At 38.9% G+C, this 19208-nt stretch overlaps 2 protein-coding genes and 1 long non-coding RNA gene across 10 annotated transcripts in view; 2 read left to right on the forward strand and 1 right to left on the reverse strand.

Annotated features, from left to right (window-relative positions):
- The window catches only part of LOC105389419 (phosphatidylinositol 4-kinase alpha), a 41962-nt gene that overhangs the window by 22463 nt on the left and 291 nt on the right, over window positions 1–19208 (reverse strand). The window contains exons 2-14 of the mRNA XM_048626145.1: window positions 18673–18883; window positions 12547–13274; window positions 12085–12198; window positions 11604–11781; window positions 9875–9975; window positions 9382–9535; window positions 8844–9039; window positions 8437–8547; window positions 7815–7988; window positions 5089–5299; window positions 4404–4515; window positions 1007–1280; window positions 392–493 (exon numbers count right to left, since the gene is read on the reverse strand). Coding sequence (XP_048482102.1) covers window positions 392–493; window positions 1007–1280; window positions 4404–4515; window positions 5089–5299; window positions 7815–7988; window positions 8437–8547; window positions 8844–9039; window positions 9382–9535; window positions 9875–9975; window positions 11604–11781; window positions 12085–12198; window positions 12547–13274; window positions 18673–18883 — 2666 coding nt within the window. The remainder of the gene's footprint in view (window positions 1–391; window positions 494–1006; window positions 1281–4403; window positions 4516–5088; window positions 5300–7814; window positions 7989–8436; window positions 8548–8843; window positions 9040–9381; window positions 9536–9874; window positions 9976–11603; window positions 11782–12084; window positions 12199–12546; window positions 13275–18672; window positions 18884–19208) is intronic.
- Window positions 13545–15000, forward strand: LOC119693787. The gene is made up of 4 exons (XR_007267138.1): window positions 13545–13661; window positions 13906–13939; window positions 14297–14419; window positions 14872–15000. It is a non-coding gene; the product is annotated as an uncharacterized LOC119693787 (long non-coding RNA).
- LOC119693786 (glycine-rich cell wall structural protein 2-like) lies at window positions 16351–18364 on the forward strand. 8 transcript variants are annotated; one of them, XR_005254652.2, is made up of 6 exons: window positions 16351–16473; window positions 16850–16883; window positions 16975–16998; window positions 17307–17405; window positions 17687–17809; window positions 18142–18364. XR_005254652.2 is itself a non-coding variant. In XM_038118262.2 (6 exons), exons 1-5 carry the CDS (start codon window positions 16423–16425, stop codon window positions 17731–17733), a joined length of 255 nt encoding a protein of 84 aa, XP_037974190.2. In that variant the 5' UTR covers window positions 16351–16422; the 3' UTR covers window positions 17734–17767; window positions 18142–18364. The 8 variants fall into 8 exon arrangements, 5 of the variants coding, with proteins under 5 accessions (XP_037974190.2, XP_037974189.2, XP_048482101.1 ...); XR_005254651.2 differs by having other exon boundaries at window positions 18165–18364; XM_038118262.2 differs by having other exon boundaries at window positions 17687–17767.

Raw genomic sequence — 19208 nt, forward strand, 5'->3', positions numbered from 1 at the left:
TGGTAAAGTAGCTGCAAGAGTACATAAGTAAGAGTGAAGATTACATAGGTAGATTATAATTTAAAAAAAAAAAACCGACTTCATAACACAACTAAAATGTAAGAAATAATTTAAGGTTTACACCAATTCTATGTGACAATACAAATATACCTAAGCAGGAACTGTTCTTTTTTATGTTGGTGCGGTGACAAAGTAATCTGAAGAAGTATGGCGCCAACGTGACGAATTGAGAACCAATAAACATATATAAAAAAGAACCTCCTCCTTTTTTTGAAGTCGGTTAAAAAAGCATTGTTATTTAATTTAATTTACAATTTTCATTGCCCTACCAAATATAAATGTCCAACATCGATTTGTGATGGGAAATACAAGGCTAGTTATGTGATCTGACCTGGCGACACACAGCCACATGCCGCTCTTGTCCTTCTGCAGCGCCGTGTCACTCAGGTACTCGATGATCGGCTGCAGACTCGGCTCGGGAGAGTTCGTCACCCTGGACAAATATCACATTCTTCTTCTTATCGTGTCGACGACAAACCAACAAAGTCGCTAAATAATACATGCCCAGAACTGGGTCAGCGATACTGCATTACTAACATTTATACTACATAATAAGTACTCTAAATCGAAAAGTATATTTGACAAGGACAATAATTAATGAAATATGTATTTGTATGGTAGACTTGAAGGAATTCTTGAAGACCGACTATCATAAAGGATAGACTAACATGGCGTAGGACGCCTCCACTCCGCTAGGCCGATAACCGATATATGGATGAGAAAGACAGAGTATTATGGCGGCCCTTTAAAGGGTCATATTGAATGATGTTGGGTATGTAGTTTGGGTTATAATCCACAACAAAAATACTTTTTATAACACTTTTGTTTGTAATGATTGAAACATCTTTTGTGTGCCTAATAAAATCAATAAATAAATATATGCAGTGGACGTTTATTGAACTATCATCGAGTAAAAAAGTTCGGATGAAAAGATCAGTAATCTCACCTCAAAGTCTCCAGCCAATAGACGCTCTGCAAATACATGCACGGCGCGAAAGAGAGCTTATTCACGAGCACAGTGACATCTGGCGGATGATCCAGTAAGTTCAGAATCTGCGTCTTCAAATCTTGAAGTCCAGTCAAAGATACCGAATCGTTTCGCACAGCAGAAGTGTATTGTAACTCGCGCATTTCTGAACGCAGAGAGGTTTGCGAGACAAGGTAGGGAGATTTGACTGCTATCTCTTTCACTCCCGTGTACCACTCTTGGGGCCAGAGTCCTGCGGATTTTGAATTGGGCATGTTAGTTTTAGGGTTCTATCAGAACTACGTGTATAGAAACGTATAAGGTAAGGTTGGACTTTATTGTTTCTTCTACGTTTTATTAGACTAAATTTTTTGTATTAAATTTTGTTGGAAAAATATTATGATTTTGCTTTTTTTTTTTTTTTCTTATTTAATGGCCACTTGCGATCGGTCCTGAGACCATAAGCAGGTATTTTCTGTGAGCGTCACATGTCGGGTCTGTCATCCATTGATTGTTTCCCCATGTTTTAAACTAGTCCCCTTTTGTCAAGATCGAGAATTTTGTGTCTCTTGAGTCGGGTACAATTCAGTTCGTTAGTGAGCTGGGCGGCGAGTGGGTTCACATGCATCTGCAGTCGCGTTCTGTATCTAGCTGTTCGAGATCTAACTTCCTCCAACACGGTAGGAACTTTCAAGTATTCATGTATTTCAGATGTTTTGGTGAATAGGGGTGCGTTGCTTATTTTTCTAAGGATTGCATTTTGACACCTTTGTATGACTTGTATGTTTGAAGTGCTTGCAGTGCCCCAAAGTTCTATGCCATAAGTCCACAGTGGCTTGAGAATAGATGTGTATACCAACAATTTATTTTCAAGGCTTAGTCTTGATCTTGGGTTGATGAGCCATTCTAGTTCTCGTGTCTTCAGGTTGATTGCGTTCCTCTTTTGCTGAATGTGATGTTTCCATGTCTGTTTTCTGTCCAGGTGCATACCCAAGTACTTGACATTATCTACGTGCTTGAGTGCCTCTCCTCCTAGTTTGACTGGTGGGCAGTTACCTTGTCTTAGGGTGAATGTGATGTGCACTGATTTGGATGCACTTGCCTTTATCTTCCATTTTTCCAACCATTTATCCATTTCCCCAAGATATTCTTGTAGTTGCTTCGAGGCTTGCTCTGGCGTCTTGCTGCTAGATAGGGCTGCTGTATCGTCAGCATAGGTGGCTGTGGTGACATTTCTGGACTGAGGTATATCTGCTGTGTAAAGACTGTACAGGGAGGGGCCAAGCCCACAGCCTTGGGGAACACCAGCTTTTATGTCATAAAGTTTTGAGTGGGCTTCCTTGCACTTTACCCGAAATAGTCTCTCACTGAGGTAAGATTCCAGTAGTGAATAGTATGTATGTGGTAGTACCATTTTTAGCTTGTAGAGTAAGCCTTTGTGCCACACCCTATCAAAGGCCTGCTGAACATCCAGGAAAACTGCCGAGCAGTACTCTTTCTTCTCAAATGACTCTCTGATTTTATTGCATACCCTGTGGAGTTGCTCTATTGTTGAGTGCATTTTTCTGAACCCAAACTGGTGGTTAGGTAGGAGGTTTCCCTTAGAAATTATGGGCTGAAGTCTGTTGTTAAATAATCCTTCAAACAGCTTGGACATTACTGGCAAGAGGCTGATTGGTCGGTAAGAGCTAGCTAGGTTTGGAGGTTTACCTTCTTTGTGGATCATAATAATATCTGAGATTTTCCAGATGGAAGGGAAATAGGAAAGTCTGAAGATGCTGTTGATTAAGTATGTTATCGATGATGATTTTGCTTTTGATAAAAATTATATGTATAGTTTGCTTGTAAGGAATACTTATTTTATCATATCACATTGGATTCATTGTTAGTAGAACAATGAAAAAACAAAGGAACATTTAATGTCTTTATCAAGTGTATTATTAGTATTGACATGATAGATTGGGACAAACCAACAAATAAACATAACAAGAATTCATAAAAATGGGACACATCACAAAACGCAAAACTGAAAAGAAAACTCGAAATACCACTCTCAAAACTCACTCAAAAGCATAACTATTTCAACTTTACCCTATAGTATAACACGACCAAAACTAATAAAGTATCTGATAAAAGAAAGCACACCTTCAACAATGTTACACAAATTAGCACCTTGTCTCAACAACAACAAAATTATAAATTCAATCATCTCTTTCAGATATTATAAGAGAATTATTGTGACAAGGTTCTGATATTGTGAACTCATGATTGCTTCTGACAATGAGTTTCTGAACGAATCAAACCGCTGCTCTGGCCGTTCTAGAAATAAACTGTAGCTTGTGTTGTATTTGAAAATTGACTCTGTGATGCATGTGTTAGATTTATATTTAATTAGATTGATAAGCTCAATGCTTACAATGCAAAATCAAATATTCAAATGAAACACAAGCTTTGAAGTATTATTATGAGAAATAAATAATGTTTAAAACACTAAAAAGTGCCTTTTAGCTTTTTACTGCTAATTAGAAGCACTCCTAATGCAAAATGTAGAATAAATGTAACTTATTTGATGTTTGGTTCAGTTACAAGTGGCATTTATGATTATAATGGATGCAATACGTTTTGCAGATATAAAATAGTATAGTACATTCCACTTGTAATCAGTAACCACAACGCTAGATAACAAAGCCGCCATTTTGGTTCGCAAAAACAAAATGGGCGCCTTAACATGTAGCGCCATCTATGAATAAACGTATGGTACTAAAATGTAAATACAGCGACATCTATGTTCACTCTACAAGCAACTTTACTCACGCTTTCGTATGGCTACAGGCGTCGTCATAGAGGAAGACATAATAAGGTGTTTAGATACTTCTATGTCGAGAAAAATAGAAAGTTTATATAGGTACGATGTTGTGCAAGATAGTATATTCAAGAAGATAGTTGACGCTATGTAACTGACACATAATGTATGCTTAGTCGAATATTGAATTAAGAAATTTTGTGCTGTCAGGTATTCAGTTACCAGAGCGTCAAAGAAAGATATATAGGAAATAGATATATTTACAAAACTAATAATTACTCAATTCGTATGTTATCCAGAATATTTACTGAACCTTCAAATTTAAAATGATGCACGTCAAAATATAGATTAATATAGGCTAATTCTGAGGCAACAAAACCGAAAGTTTAACTGAGCACTTCAGTGGATTGAGATTTTATAGATAGCCATTGTAGATTTATTACATTTCCTAAGTTTTGTGGGTTCAGAATGAGCTCTAAAGAAAGATATCATTACACTCTTATTCAGAAATGCTTTGAACGATTCTCCACCACCACTACATGGTAATAAAATTTAAAATATAAATGTATTCACCTGAATCGGCGGCAGTGAATCCCATAACCACGCAGTACAGCCAGAAGTCCTTGAACAGCTTGTGTAGCCTCGGCTTAGGGTTCTTGATTGGAGGCAATCGCTTTACTAGCACCTACACATAAAATAATCGTTTTATAGATTTGCCAAACTAATTTTAGGTTCAATTTTTTAAAAAAACGGCACAGGAGTTTCTTTCAAAATTTCATCAGTCGGGCTATTAGCGCCCTTGCTACGCTCAGGCCAGGGTCCATAGGACTAAATAAGGGATTTCATTACCCATTCTCTGAAAGTAGGTAAGAATTGCCTGACAAGAGGGATGGAAGAGTACATTGCTAGCTAAGGGTTTGGCGCCTGAGAATAGACAGGTTGCTAATAGCTGGAGGGACTGAATAAGCGCGTTTCGTTTGACTTTAATACTTATGCACCACCACTATCAATACATACATAATATATTATGAGCTAGTTGCTTTTTGCATCTCTCTTTAAAACCAATGATGTAAACTTACATCTTAAAAACTGCATACCGGATTTTGACGCGGATATTTCGATTCAGACTGATTTGAGAGGAAGCTTTCAGTGCACTTTTTATCCCAGCATTTATAAATTCTAACAGAAATATTTATAAATTCTTTTTTTTTAAATTAAAAAAGCTAGCAATCAACAAAAGAAAGCTTCTCAAACTCACAGCAATAACCGGTATCAGCACCCCCAGATTCCCCGCGCTGCCCGACGCCTTCAACACCGGGGCAGGCTCTCGGTCCGTGGCCCGCTCGCCGCCCAGCCCGAGCTGCACGAACAGCTCCAGCAGGCGCGTCAGCAGCTCCAGCCGAGCCCCGGTACCACGCACGTTGGCTGCTATGTTTGCTAGTGCGTTGAGGACGGCTCCAGAGACATGGCTGCACAAGAAAGAAAGAAGAAAGATAGAAAGAATTCCACCCAAAATTGAGTTGGTTCCGGGAGGTTCAATAATAAAATTACACCATAAATTGAGTTGGTTCCGCGAGGTTTACTGACAAAATTCCACCCTATATTGAGCTCGTATTGTTTCCGGGAGGTACAGAGATAACAATCTACCCTATAAGAAGCAACCTAAGCCCAGTAAGACACTATTGCAGTGGAACAGCTCCAGCAGCCGCGTCAGCAGCTCATTCTCATAGTCTAATACTAATGCATATTAATTCCCTTACCGGTACCTACTGTTTAGTATCGTAAGTTAGATAGCGCTGTAATAACTTTCAGACACTAGACCGTATTAAATTCCCTTACCGGTACTGTTTAGTGTCGTCGGTGTGGTGGTAGGCGGCGCTGGCGGCCTCCACGGTGATGACGGTGAACATGCGCCTTGTGTAGTACACAATAAGGTAGATATTCAGCAGGATCTCGTCGTGCGCGTGCCCGGACGGCGACGCCGACGCCACGCGGCCAGCTGCTCACTAGAGCCTTGTGTAGTGTGTCATATGGTGCATATTCACAAACCTTGGCTTGGTTACCTCTAGTTTATACCGCTTAAAGCGCTTATTGAGTAACTCTTGCGGGATATGGTGCTAGGGTTACCTCTTGTGTATACTAGCGCTTTGAGCTTAGCCTCAAACGTAGATGGCGCTATAACTTTTAGACACTAGACCGTATTCAGAGCGCATTACAGCGCTTCGTGCCAATATATAGCCGCTATTATATCTATTCGCCGGTAGATGGCGCTATTTCAACTTTTAGACACTAAGGCGTTTTTAGCCTTTATTAAAGCACAATTTTTCCTTACCGGTAGTGTTTAGTATCATTAGTTAGATGGCGCTGTAACAACTTTTAGACACTAGACCGTATTTAGACCGCATTACAGGCAGCGCGCTTATATAGCGCTGGGGTTAAAATGTAGCGCTATTACATCTTTTAGAATCTTGTCGCCGGCTGATGGTAGTCATTCTTAAACACTAGAGCGTATTTAGAGCGTATAAATTCACCGATAGATGGCGCTATTAAGAATATTTTCTCCGGTAGATGGTGCTGTAGTCACTTTTAGACACTACACCGTATTTAGAGCGTATTATTTCTCTTACCGGTACTGTTTAGTATCATCAGTATGATGGTAGGCGGCGCTGGCGGCCTCCACGGTGATGACGGTGAACATGCGCCTTGTGTAGTACACAATAAGGTAGATATTCGCTTACCGGTACTGTTTAGTGTCGTCGGTGTGGTGGTAGGCGGCGCTGGCGGCCTCCACGGTGATGACGGTGAACATGCGCCTTGTGTAGTACACAATAAGGTAGATATTCAGCAGGATCTCGTCGTGCGCGGGCCCGGACGGCGACGCCGACGCCACGCGGCCAGCTGCTCACTAGAGCCTTGTGTAGTGTGTCATATGGTGCATATTCACAAACCTTGGCTTGGTTACCTCTAGTTTAGACAGCTTAGTTAGAAAGAGCGCTTAAAGCGCTTATTGAGATACTTTCGCGGTATACGGCACTATGATAACTTTTAGACACTAGACCGTATTTAGAGCGCATTACAGCGCTTAGTGTAAATATATAGCGCTGGGGTTATAGATGGCGCTATTATTTCTTTTAGAATTTATTTGCCATTAGATGGCGCTGTAATAACTTTTAGACACTAGACCGTATACAGGGTTATTGGTAAGTAGACCGGATCCTTTCAGGAGGTGATGAAGGAAGGCTTTTCCAGTCGATTGAACCCAATAATGCATTATCCTAAACTTAACCATTTCTAAGATATTTAATATTTAAGGTTTTTTTAATTTTTCGCCAAAATTTTATGCTTAAAACCGAAAATAAAAAAACTAGCCACATTTCAATATTTTTTTTGGTTGTTTTGCTTAAGTAACACCTTTATAAACTTAACTTGTTTTGGCCATATCTTGGTGATACCTTAATCGATTTGGTATTGAATTATCTTGTTTGAGAGCTTATTAGTTGACCATGTTTTTAAGCTGAAGTGCACAAAAAAATGACATATGAAAATCTTTTTTAATTTAATTTATTTGTTTTTGCGTTTTGAATATTTTTTCAAAATGTTTAACTATTTTGAGGTATTATGTCTAATTTAAGTCGAATAGTGCACATTTGATTATTTAAATTAGTTTATTAAGGTGTTACTTATGCAAAACAACCAAAAAAAATATTGTAATGTGGCTAGTTTATTTTATTTTCGGTTTTAAGCATAAAATTTTGGCAAAAAATTAAAAAAACCTTAAATATTAAATATCTCAAAAATGGTTAAGTTTAGGATAATGCATTATTGGGTTCAATCGGCTGGAAATGCTTTCTTCTATCACCTCCTGAAAGGATCCGGTCTACTTACCAATAACCCTGTATAGAGCGCGTTGCAGCACAAATATTCGCCGGTAGATGGCACTCTTTCCATTTTTAGACACTATTATATATATTATGTTCTCCTTACCGGTACTGTTTAGTATCATCAGTATGATGGTAGGCGGCGCTGGCGGCCTCCACGGTGATGACGGTGAACATGCGCAGGATCTCGTCGTGAGCCGGTCCAGAGGGACTCGCCAGCGCCATGCAGCCCAGCTGGTCCACTATCAGCGTGTCCAGGGATGAGGGGGAGCGGCATAGGCTGGGGGGAAGAGAATGTGTCAGAAATTAGGCAGATATTTTTGGTTGTTTTGCCTCGCTGCGTTCGGCTCTCCAGTTAAATAGGGAGTAGGTATTTGTAGTAATTTAGCCTCGCTTTGCTTAGCTATTCGAGTTTTCGGATAGTGATTTCAGTAGGTTTTGGTTGTTTTGTAGGTTTCTTTGTTGCTGTCGCGTTTTTTAAGGTAACAAGCTGTTGTCTAAGAGCTTCGCATCGCCTTAAAAAGTTTTCCCGAGTGATAAAAAGTAGCCTGTATGTTAATCCAGGGTGTCTGGCAGCTTCCTACATACCAAATTTCATCACAACTTATCAAGCCGTTTTCTCGTGAAAGAGTAAATAGACATCGAAACGGCCTTAAATATTCTGGCACTCTAGATAACTTTGTTATGGATAGATAAATACAATTAATGTTTCGTTTCGTTTCACTTACCGTTGTTGGAAGAACTGTAGAATAGTGTCAGTAGTTTTGGGCGTGTCCTTCAATGCGACGGCTACGTGACCCAGCATTATAACGATGTTGGTACTGATGAGCGAAGACTCACTGTAAAACGAAATGGCGGCGGGTTAATATTAAAGTGCCAAAATACAGATTATAGTTCAGAACACCACGAAAGGAGCCGGGACGATTGACATAATGTCATCGGGTGACGCTAATCTGACTTTCCAATCCTGTTAAAGATTGCGAACCCTAGTCTAGATCTTGTATTTGTCACCGAAATGCTAAAAAGAAAATAATGATGCAGCTTTCTAAATTATACTTGTTATTTCATATCGAAAAGACCAGAAAAAAATAGAATATTTTCTAATATACATTGATGAAACTGTCAGAAACCTTACCTATCGCTAGTCTCTGCCGTGAAGAGCCTGTTGCTGACAGAGCCCACTAGAGCCGCGACACAGTGCGGCTCTACGCTCAGAGCCGCCTCTAGAGCCACGCAGAGGTTCTCTATGGCCGCGTCTCGAAGCTTCTCGAATGGCGTCGACTTTACAGGAACCCCCATTTCGGTTAGGCCTTGGAGTTCCTTTCCTTGAACTGGAAATATGAATTAAAAATTAAATACATAAGAAGTTAGGTTTGGCAAACAATATTGAACGTATTGGCTGACTGATACGATAAATAGCAGAGGTAATAGATGCACTTATAAGTTTTTTATAGGGAGAGAGATTATTGCGAAAGTTCTGACTCGGTATTCTAATGGGAAACTGTGCAAGTTCAAATAAAACTTTCAGAAAAAGCATTATTTAAAAGGTAAACGATTGGTCTATCGATCAAATTCAGAGACCTTATCACCACTACCAAGGTGCCTTTTTTTCATGTATTAGTTTTGCGACTCATACATTTTTCTCACAGTTCTTAGAGTTTTACCATACTTACGTGTAACCTTCATAATGTGTTCCTTGCCGTTCTTGTCCAGCTCCAGTCGGTGTAACTTGAACAGTATCGGCGAGGGGGTGCAGAGGAAGTCTCGGAGACAGTGTATCGAGGTGTTGGCTATCGAGGGGAACTTCTGGGCTAACTTGCCGAGACCCTGAAAACAAAGGTGTGCATTTTTATGTGCAAGGTGGGACGTCCCACTTCAGGTAAACCAAAAAAGACAGAAGCTAGAAATAAAGCTACAAAAAATCTTAACAACTCATGGGTCCAATGTCACGTGGAATTTAATTACTTAAGTAGTAGTATAACCGGGTGGGTGCCGAGCGACGGGTAGAGAAGACCTAGGCGGAGATGGCGGGACGACCTGGATAAATTTTTGCCGGATTGGCGTCAGGTGGTCGATAACAGAGACGTGCGGAATAAGCGTGTGGAGGCCTTTACCCAGCAGTGGGACACTAAGATGGCTACGTAAAAAAGGTAGTAGTAATCTTACCTCAAGACAAACCATCAGCAATGGCATATGGACTAGAATCAGTTTGTGATTATGGTTCGAGTTAATTTTCTCATTTAATCGCCCGCACAGCGAATCAGCTCCTGAAATCAACACCAAAATCTTTTAGAATTATGTATTTTAAATAGGTTATAAATATTTTAAGTAAACGCTAGAAGTTATTTGTTCAAAATCACACAGTCTCATGTACCACAATGATTTTGTTAAGAACTAAGGATTGATGAAACCTATAATGCAGTATTCGGATATTAGTAAAGGAGTAGAAGGAGCAATCGTTATGAGCTGAATTCCCATTTTTGGAAACCAAAATAAATGCTATCGAAATAGTTATAAATTTCGACTATATGGCGTATGTATTTCGTAGATTTATTTTTCTTAATTTGTTTGGAATCGTGCACGAAGTAAATGGACAGTTTAGGCCAAGTCTGGGAATTGAGGATTCAATACAAAAAAGTAACGATGCAAGATATTTCTTAATCTGTCGTTCTGTACATTTTTTGTAAGGATAAAGTAACTAAAGTAAAGTAAAGCGTGAATAATCATTACGTCTATGTTTTATCAATTAGAAAAAATCTCAATTCAGAAACTGGATTTTAGTAAGGGGACACTCTTCACTCAATTCTGAGTACCTATGAGAATTGTGAGAGCGTTATGAAGTTGCACCATCGTGAAATCACCTCCCGCTGGAAAATTATAAATAAATGAATATTTACTATAGGTACATACATCATACATATTATTATTATACATACATATCGTTCATAGTTATTTTATATTACACATAAATATACCTTATATTATATTTCTTTTCATCATACATAAACCTGCATGATTTATATTTTTATCATATATCATTGATCTGGCCAAAATAAGGTGACAAAATCCAGACATGTTCTATGAAATAAATACTTTTTACTTTTACTTTACATGCTCTAGTTTTTTGTCACCGACACGCTAAGACATCGGTTCTTCGGCATATATTGCCACTGCCAATTCAACTTGCCGATATGACCTGTTACATTATATTTATGTATGTATATGATACAGTCATTATAACACCATCCTAAATTGCATGCTAGAGGTGACATATCGTGTGTGAAACTGAAAACACCTTTTCGAAGTAACAAATAATTGCTATGATGACACTAACATAATGACTGAATAACAACGGTGGCCTTCTGATCTTTATCAAAACGATTACATGCTCTCATATTCTATGTTTTTCATCTCATCTACTTTAATGTGGTCTAGGAATTTAGCACTAAATGTGTTGGACATTGTGTAATAATCTGTCACACGTACCTACTAATGGAATGGAGATATGATCTTACAGGAAAAGTGTGTCGTGTGGGACGTAAACAATCATTCTATGAACAACTATACTTAGATCTTTCTAGTCACACAATAACACAACACCCTATAATCTATATTCTTAGCCCTCTTAACCCATGATCATAAAAACAACATAAAGTTGCCTGCAGGTTGTAGTAATGCGCAACATGTTCTAATTTCTGTGTAACATAATTGCTTATTCTTATTTTTCCATTTCACCAATAGAATCCCATAGAAATACATAGGGACCGTCAGCCACCTAACCTTAGCGGTTAACCCTTAATTGGCCATAATGATTATGGATACCCCATCGTTTTTCTAACTCCATCGAGTTAAGTAGTCATGCCCTATTAATTGGTAAAATATAAATAGATCTTACCAGTCTCATCCCCAATAGCCCACACAAGGAGGTCGACACAGGCCGAGTTGGCCATCACGTTGACCTTGAACTTGTTGACGGTGGCGTAGTTACTCTCTCGGTCCTCTCTCTCTGACGCGTCGTGGTGGCGACTCTGCAGCTCTGTCTGGCCACTTAGGAACAGGTTCTTGACAAACTCCTGGGGAAAGAGATGGGTGGATTGAGTGGTTGGAGGATGGAGTGAGAAAGGATTATCGTTTGCTGATGAAGGTCTAGTGCTAGACATGTCGATCTCACAAGGAGCGCCGAAACGTTTTCTTTTGAGTCTTCCTCTTCCTACAATTCGTGGATATCTGACTAAGGTTGTCGATCCTGAGTGAACTGATCTACTTCCGCTGTTTTTATGGTATATGTACTTCAGCTTTTATAGATTTCTAATGCTCGGATACCACATTTTCCGTACCTACTTATTAATTTAAATGAAAATGGAAGTTTGCCTTACCTGTACATCTTTGGTAAAAGGTCCCGGCAGGTCTTTCTGGTTTTGCAGGATTTCTCTCAACAGTGTGACCATCACTAGATTAAGGGTCTCTGAAAACGATTTGTATGGGAACACCTGAAAATAATAATAAATTTAAGGATATACTTACAGTGCTCCAAAATTGATAATGCGCATAGAAATCTTTGACAGATCGGTTGTTTTCGATTATGTGACACATGATATTGACTCCTATTTCTTTCGAACAAGGTGCAAAATGCAAGTGTTTTTTTAAGGCTCTTACGATTTAATGATTTGGGTGTGAAGATCTGCATGTGCATTATTAATTTTGGACAAGTGTACAGTTCTGTTATTCTAATTAGTTTATTATATTCTAAGTTCTTAAATATTTCACAAATACATCCTGGTTGATGATGCCTATCATAAGTAAACATAATTATTATTTTACAATATTAATATAAGTACCTGAACCTGCCCCGACGCAAAGATATCCTCGGCCTCCTCATCCAGAAACGCCAGCAAATCCTTCGTGAGCAGCTTCTTAGCAATCGACAGGATCGACTGAAGGTATGTCACGTAGAACTGAACATTCACCCGCTTCTCGGGGGACTCTGGGAATCTCATGTACGGGAACTGGTTGAAACTCGACCCGAATTTAGTGAAGAAATACGTGGTAGGATCATATGGGACCGAGTTGTAACTGTGTAGAGACCCACGTTTGACCGTCCCACTTCCACTGTCTACAGTATCACTGCCACTCCCATTCATAACCTCATTATTGGCGTTCAAATTCCCTGATAACGACCTCGGGATTATCGGCCTGAACTGGTTGAACTTCCTCCTTTTATCCAGGGTTGAGTACTCTATGTTAGGCTCTGGCTCCTTATTCTTCACTGGGCTCGGAGGCTGAGGAAAGAGCCTGCACAGTAATGGCGGATCGACCGTGGAAAACCGGCCCATAGATCGAGCTATGCCTATGAGTACCGGAATAGTACTCTTGCATAGCTGGAGCTTGGTTATTGAAGTGTTGGAGTAGTCTTTGCTCTCTTGGCACTCCATAATGGTCTTTGTGAGGCTCGCCATAAGGTCGATTTGGGCGGATATGATCTCCTCTCGTAGAGATGCCTGTTTGGCCGCGATGTCTGAGAGCAGTGTGTTGAGACAGAAACTGAACTTTTCTGCCATTGGTATGCCTGGAACAGAAAAAAGGGTTTGTTCAACAATTATTGCAGTTTGTTTAAAAATGTCCTCAAGATGACGCCATAGAGGCAAAATACTATGCCAAATATAGTTAATCGTATGTACATATTTAAGTATAGCAAAGTGTTACTTTTAGGCAAATTGTGGGTGTCATTATCATTAGATATTTTTAAAATGCATAAAATTCACCCATCCATACTATGTAGGTATATAATTATATAGTAATGATACTAAATTCACATGCCACTATTAACAGACATAGTATATAAGCGTCCTAAGCGAGAATAACCTCAGTATTCTACCATTTACTTGCTGAATAAGCCTTCAAAATGTTCAAAAATCTTTTCGTTTTGTGTCTGGTGTTGCTGATGGTGGGAAGTGTAAGTTTTCATTAGAAATTATAACTATACACAGTCCGGGTAGCACGGCATCTTTATCGACGCAGATAGATGAACGCGTTGCACGACCCACCAATCACATCACAGTGTTTATCGGGTATCGTGATAAAATCCCGTTTATTTACGTCGACATCGGAGCCGTACAGCCGGGACGGATGTGACAATATCTATAATTACATGCTATGTTCTTTTATTATTTTCAAACGATGTTTTTTTTCTGTTTCAGAGCCTACAACAGGGTGGTGGTGGCGGACAGGGAGGTAAATAGCTATTTTTAAGGACATTAAAAATAAAATAAAAACCGTATTGTCGCAAAAGATAGGATCTTCCCCTCTAATTCGTGAGGCCGTGGTTACAAATCCTGGCATGTACCAATCAATTATTTCCGAAATGATTATACCCATCACAATTCACATCCCATCACGTCCCCACTGCGGGGCATGGTTCTCCTTCCAATGAAGGAAGGGTTTTAGGCCTAGTCCACCACGCTGGTCTTGTGCGGATTGGTGGTCAAACCGAACCCCAGCGTATCCTCTATTAATCACTTGTCATTACATATAATGTATGTATTTCAATAATGTGATTTCCTAAATAAAGATTTATTATTATTTTTTCAGGAGGTGGTGCCGGCGCAGGCGGTCAAGCGGGTGCTGGTGCCGGCTTCGGCTTCGGTATGAATGCGGGGGTGGGCGGCGGCGCGGGCGCGGGCGGGCAAGGGGGCGCCAATGGAGGTGGACAAGGTACGTAAAACCCTTCCGGGTGGTTAGGTCTGAACGTCAAAATGTACTGATCTACATAACGTACGTAGTTCAAAAAGAAATTTTCCCGAAAGGACTGATTTTCTTCAGGTCTTCAAAACTTGGGAAACCAATGAGTATTAAGAGATCGCTGTCAGCGATCAGCCCGCTATTGTACATTGATTCTAGTCTATAAGTATGTTTTTGTATGTCTGTTTTATGCGGTTTTCAATAAAGTAATATTCTATTATATTCTGTATAAAACACATAATTAATGCTCACGGTTGTAATCCTCGAAAGGGTAGACAGATAATTTTCTAAATAATTCATAGGTACATGCCAGGATTTGAACCCACGCACGGGCCCTGATTTTACACCACCATTAGATTACCTATTAGGTGTACCTAGGGTATACTAGTCCTACAATTATACTAACATTTATTTTTATTTTTCAGGTCGGAAGTGAAACTTTTAGTAGCTGATGCCCTATCTTACGCATACTCAACACAATCATTTTAGCTGAAGAAAAAGTACCTAATATAATGTAGTAAAGATTTATAGTAATAAATGATACTTTCGTGGCATTCTTTTGTTTTATTTGTGCATCCGAATTTCTGCCGGTATTCAATAGTAACCAAAGCAAGGAACATAATACTTCTCTCTAACTTCTTCTTCTATCATGTGAATGCACTAAGCTAACTTCCTCCAGTGTTTTGCTACTCTTATTGCGAGATCATTGGCCTTCATCAGGTCTCCTTGACTGCATTTTGGGGCATTAGGACACTCTATAAGGTGTGACGTAGTCTGGGGACTTCCGCAACTGCATAGAGTGCTGGCATTGGCTGGGAGCATATCCCATCGCCTTAAATTGTCCTTCGTCCGGGCAACGCCAGCCCGGAGGCGGTTTAGAGTTTTCCATACAGACCACTCTTCACCCCCTCCAGCAGGCAGCTCCTCGGCTGGCTGGACAAACTGACGCAAGTGAGAAGTATCGGCTCTCCAGCGGCTCAACCTGAACTCCTGCGATGTCTCGTTAGTCAGCGGTTCGGTTGTGATTAATAACTACTAAGACTGAAAATCATACGACACAACATAATCACGATATAACCGTGATGCATGGTAGCTATGCAAAGAGACCTTTATGACACAAATGATTCACTAAGGATTCTTATATGCCAACAACTCTCATAATGACTTTATAATATTGCTGAAAATAATTTACACAAAATTATAATAATTTACTGAACTGCAAATGACCACAGTAGGTCTACCATAACTTAACCCGGTGTAAGCTAGGTATAACGCAGTGGTTTTAACACTTTTAACCGACCTCGAAAAAAGGAGGAGGTTCTCAATTCGTCTGTTACTGTGTATTTTTTACATGTAGAAGCCTGGCTACCGAAGCCGATCTTATAAGTTGAGCGCATTAACATAGCACAAGAAGTATTAAAAATACCTACCTATTGATTTATTAAAATTATTTTTTTCAAGCCTGCTTCCCATTAATTATTTTATATTCTACGTAAACTCTAACTACCTACGTAAATTTTTATAAGTTAATCCAAAGGTAATGAAAGTTGGCATAAAACATTAAATTTAATTGAGTTATTAACTCATAGTAGGAGTACAGTACCTATGTGTAACAGGGCTTTACATGCGGAGGCTGTTATTTTCCCACTTGCAGTGTTGTTAGCAAAGATAAAATATCTCTAATGTTGTCATGAAACATACAGGATGTTGCAAAAAGGGTATACTAAGCCGAAACCAGCATGTGCAGCATGGTATATCTAAGCCCGAAAATAAAATCAGAATTTCAATTGAATTTCGGGCTTAGATATACCATGCTGCACATGCTGGTTTCGGCTTAGTATAAGTATACCCTTTTTGCAACACCCTGTATAAAAACAACTCCATCTCTAATGATCTCATGCATGTTGTCATGAAACATATAAAAACAACTCCTGAAACGGCTCCGTTATTCAGACGCATATTGTGGTGGAATAAACATGTTCAAGAAACTTCTGCTTTTTTGTGTGGTGATGATGCTGATCGGCAGTGTAAGTCCCTAACAAATTTTTATTATGTTTTGGTTAAGAAAATATTTTGAATCTATTATAATTTTTTTTACCCTCATTGTTAGTATGCACAGTAAGTTTCAGTGACAAACACTAGAGGGGTTTGGTGTTTGGGGTTAACCCACACCATAGTAAAAGGATTAGCCAGTAAGATTAGCGTCAGTTGCTGAAAATAAAGTAGTCCTCGGGGAGGCTTCTTTCAAGCCTGTGATTTGTTATTTTGCTGACTCAAATGGAACCTTTGCATTTCTGCTAACTTGAACCATTTCCCAAAGCTTTGGTGGGTTTACATCAAGTTTATACACTATCGTAATTTAAATAGGTATTAAATTCAAGTTTGGATCTTCCTATATTACAGAGCCTACAGCAGGGCGGAGGCGGCGGCGGCGGGGGTAAGTTTTCTAGAAACATTATTGTTATAATTTAGTTTTTTATTTATTAAAGTATGTTTAGAACATTAAATTTAAAATACTTTTTTTTCAGCTGGTGGTGGTGGGGAAGCTGGAGGTAAGCATTGTCATAAAAATACATAATGGATTTAGATTGGAACAAATCTGAAGCTACTTTTGGATTTTTAATTCTTATCAAAAGGCCCCATATTCGTGTAAATATAATTTCCCTGCCCTTCGCTATTAATATTTATTAACATGAGTCTCTGTATCCTTTGAAAGCCTTTTCATAAGCAAATCAATCTACAAAGAAAGCTAATCAATCTACTAAGCATTACAAATCTATCTAAATTATTGTAAAATCTTAAATCTGAAGCTTCGAATCGAATGATCGTGAAATTGAATTAATTTTGTTTTCTTTTACTGGTTACTTCCAAGCCGGTTTTAGCATAGGGGGCGGCGCGAACATGGGTGGGGGCGCCGGCGCCAACGGCGGCGGGGGCGGCAACGGAGGTGGCGGCGGCGGTAAGATTATACGAGGGACACCAGTCCCCGTTGCACGGCACCTTTATCGACGTAGATAAATGTCCCAAAGTTTTTTGCGATTAACGTTAAACGGTGATGGTGGATCGTGCATCAAACATGCTTTTCTAAAATGATAAAGATGCTATGCAACCCGGTCTGATTACTTACAGAAACTGATGACTAACATAGTGGAAGTGGCCAGAATCTCATTTAAAGCAGTTGGTGTAGATTATTCTATGCCACCTTTGCAATACTGATACGGCATTATGCTCTAACAACAGATTGGTCATCGGCAACGCGAAAGAAGAAAAAGACTAAGAAGTGTTAATGACTTCTTTGTTTAGGCTTCAAGTCATAAATTGGTAACTAACTATGCTGTATCTACTAACTTTGTGTTTCAGTAGGTATGTAATCTACTAAGTATTAATAATATTAATTAACCAACTCTAACAACTCTAACTCCCTATACATAATTAATTATTAGTTATTTAAGTAAGAGTCAAATATCCTCCTACTCTACCTGCTATTTATGAGCTCTGTTAGCTCCAGAATGATTTTGTGAGTATCTAGTTGCTCAGGACTGCAACAAAAGGAACAAAACATAATAAGAAGACCATAGCCAAACAGTTGGACATGCTAGAGGCTACATTACAATGGAAAAAAATCTCAATTTATTATGCCTTGCAAATAATTATTCTATCAAATGAGGAAACGACAAGTGCTATCCAAAGTAAAGGTAATCAATATTATAACTTCCAGGCCGTAAATGAAGACGGACAATCAGCATACGCTTACTCATACTCCAACCCCAACAACCAGATGACATCCAGTTACTCCAAGTATGTTCCGGACTCCATGAACAACGGTCAAGATTATAAAAAGTATTATCAAAATTAATTCATTCTGTTATTGGTGCTTAATTGGTTGATTATGTCATATTAAATTTTGATTCACCAGCATTCAAAATTGTTTTATTTGTTAGTTAGATTATATTTTTATATGTTGAGGCAAAAAGGAAGGTTGTATCTTAGATAAGTATGTATATAAATATGCCAGCAAATCTACACTAAGCATTATTAAAGAGATGAGTGCAAATGATGCAAAAAAAAGATACATGTCAACATGCTGTAAGTTTTCCTTAAAATGTAAAATAAAATTGTGGTTGTGGCATGAAGAGGCAGTTCCATAGACTCTGCCTAGGTCCTTACAACACAAACCATGTTTAGACATAATTAAACAAGTAAAAACAATGTTATGCTCAACTTACGCTCAGCATTAGGACTTCTACACCACGGCTCCTCAAACTGAGCATTGCCAAGCGACTTGAGGACTTTGAGGAAGTATGGAAGCAACTTGTCCTGGTGCTGGAGGCCGCTCTGCAGGAAGTATATCCCGAGTGCAATGCATGCATCCTGGCTGCGTGCGGTCACCTGCAGCGTTGAACTTGCTTGCGGGCATAGCATGAACAGGGTGTTCAACTGTAAGTGTTTAAACAGGGATTTATGAAGTTTTATATCACAACATAATTTTTCATTAATTAGGTAAAAAACTTCAATAATATTATTCAAACTTAAAATTCATTAAAATTGAGACCCATAGTGTTTTTTTTTCACTGTGTATGATTCAAGGTCTGACCCTGAATAAAAAACAATAGTATTAATGTACAATTATGGGCTAATATCTATAATTATAAAAAAAAAACCTCTGTATCTGAGTGTTCTAAACTTTAGTAGCCTTTAGAAGATTATATGGTAGTCATTTCGGTAGACTGTCTTCACAGTTAGATACTTAGCCCGTCAATAC

This window comes from Plutella xylostella, chromosome 16 (genome assembly GCF_932276165.1).
Source record: "Plutella xylostella chromosome 16, ilPluXylo3.1, whole genome shotgun sequence".
NCBI classification, from domain to species: Eukaryota; Metazoa; Arthropoda; class Insecta; order Lepidoptera; family Plutellidae; genus Plutella; species Plutella xylostella.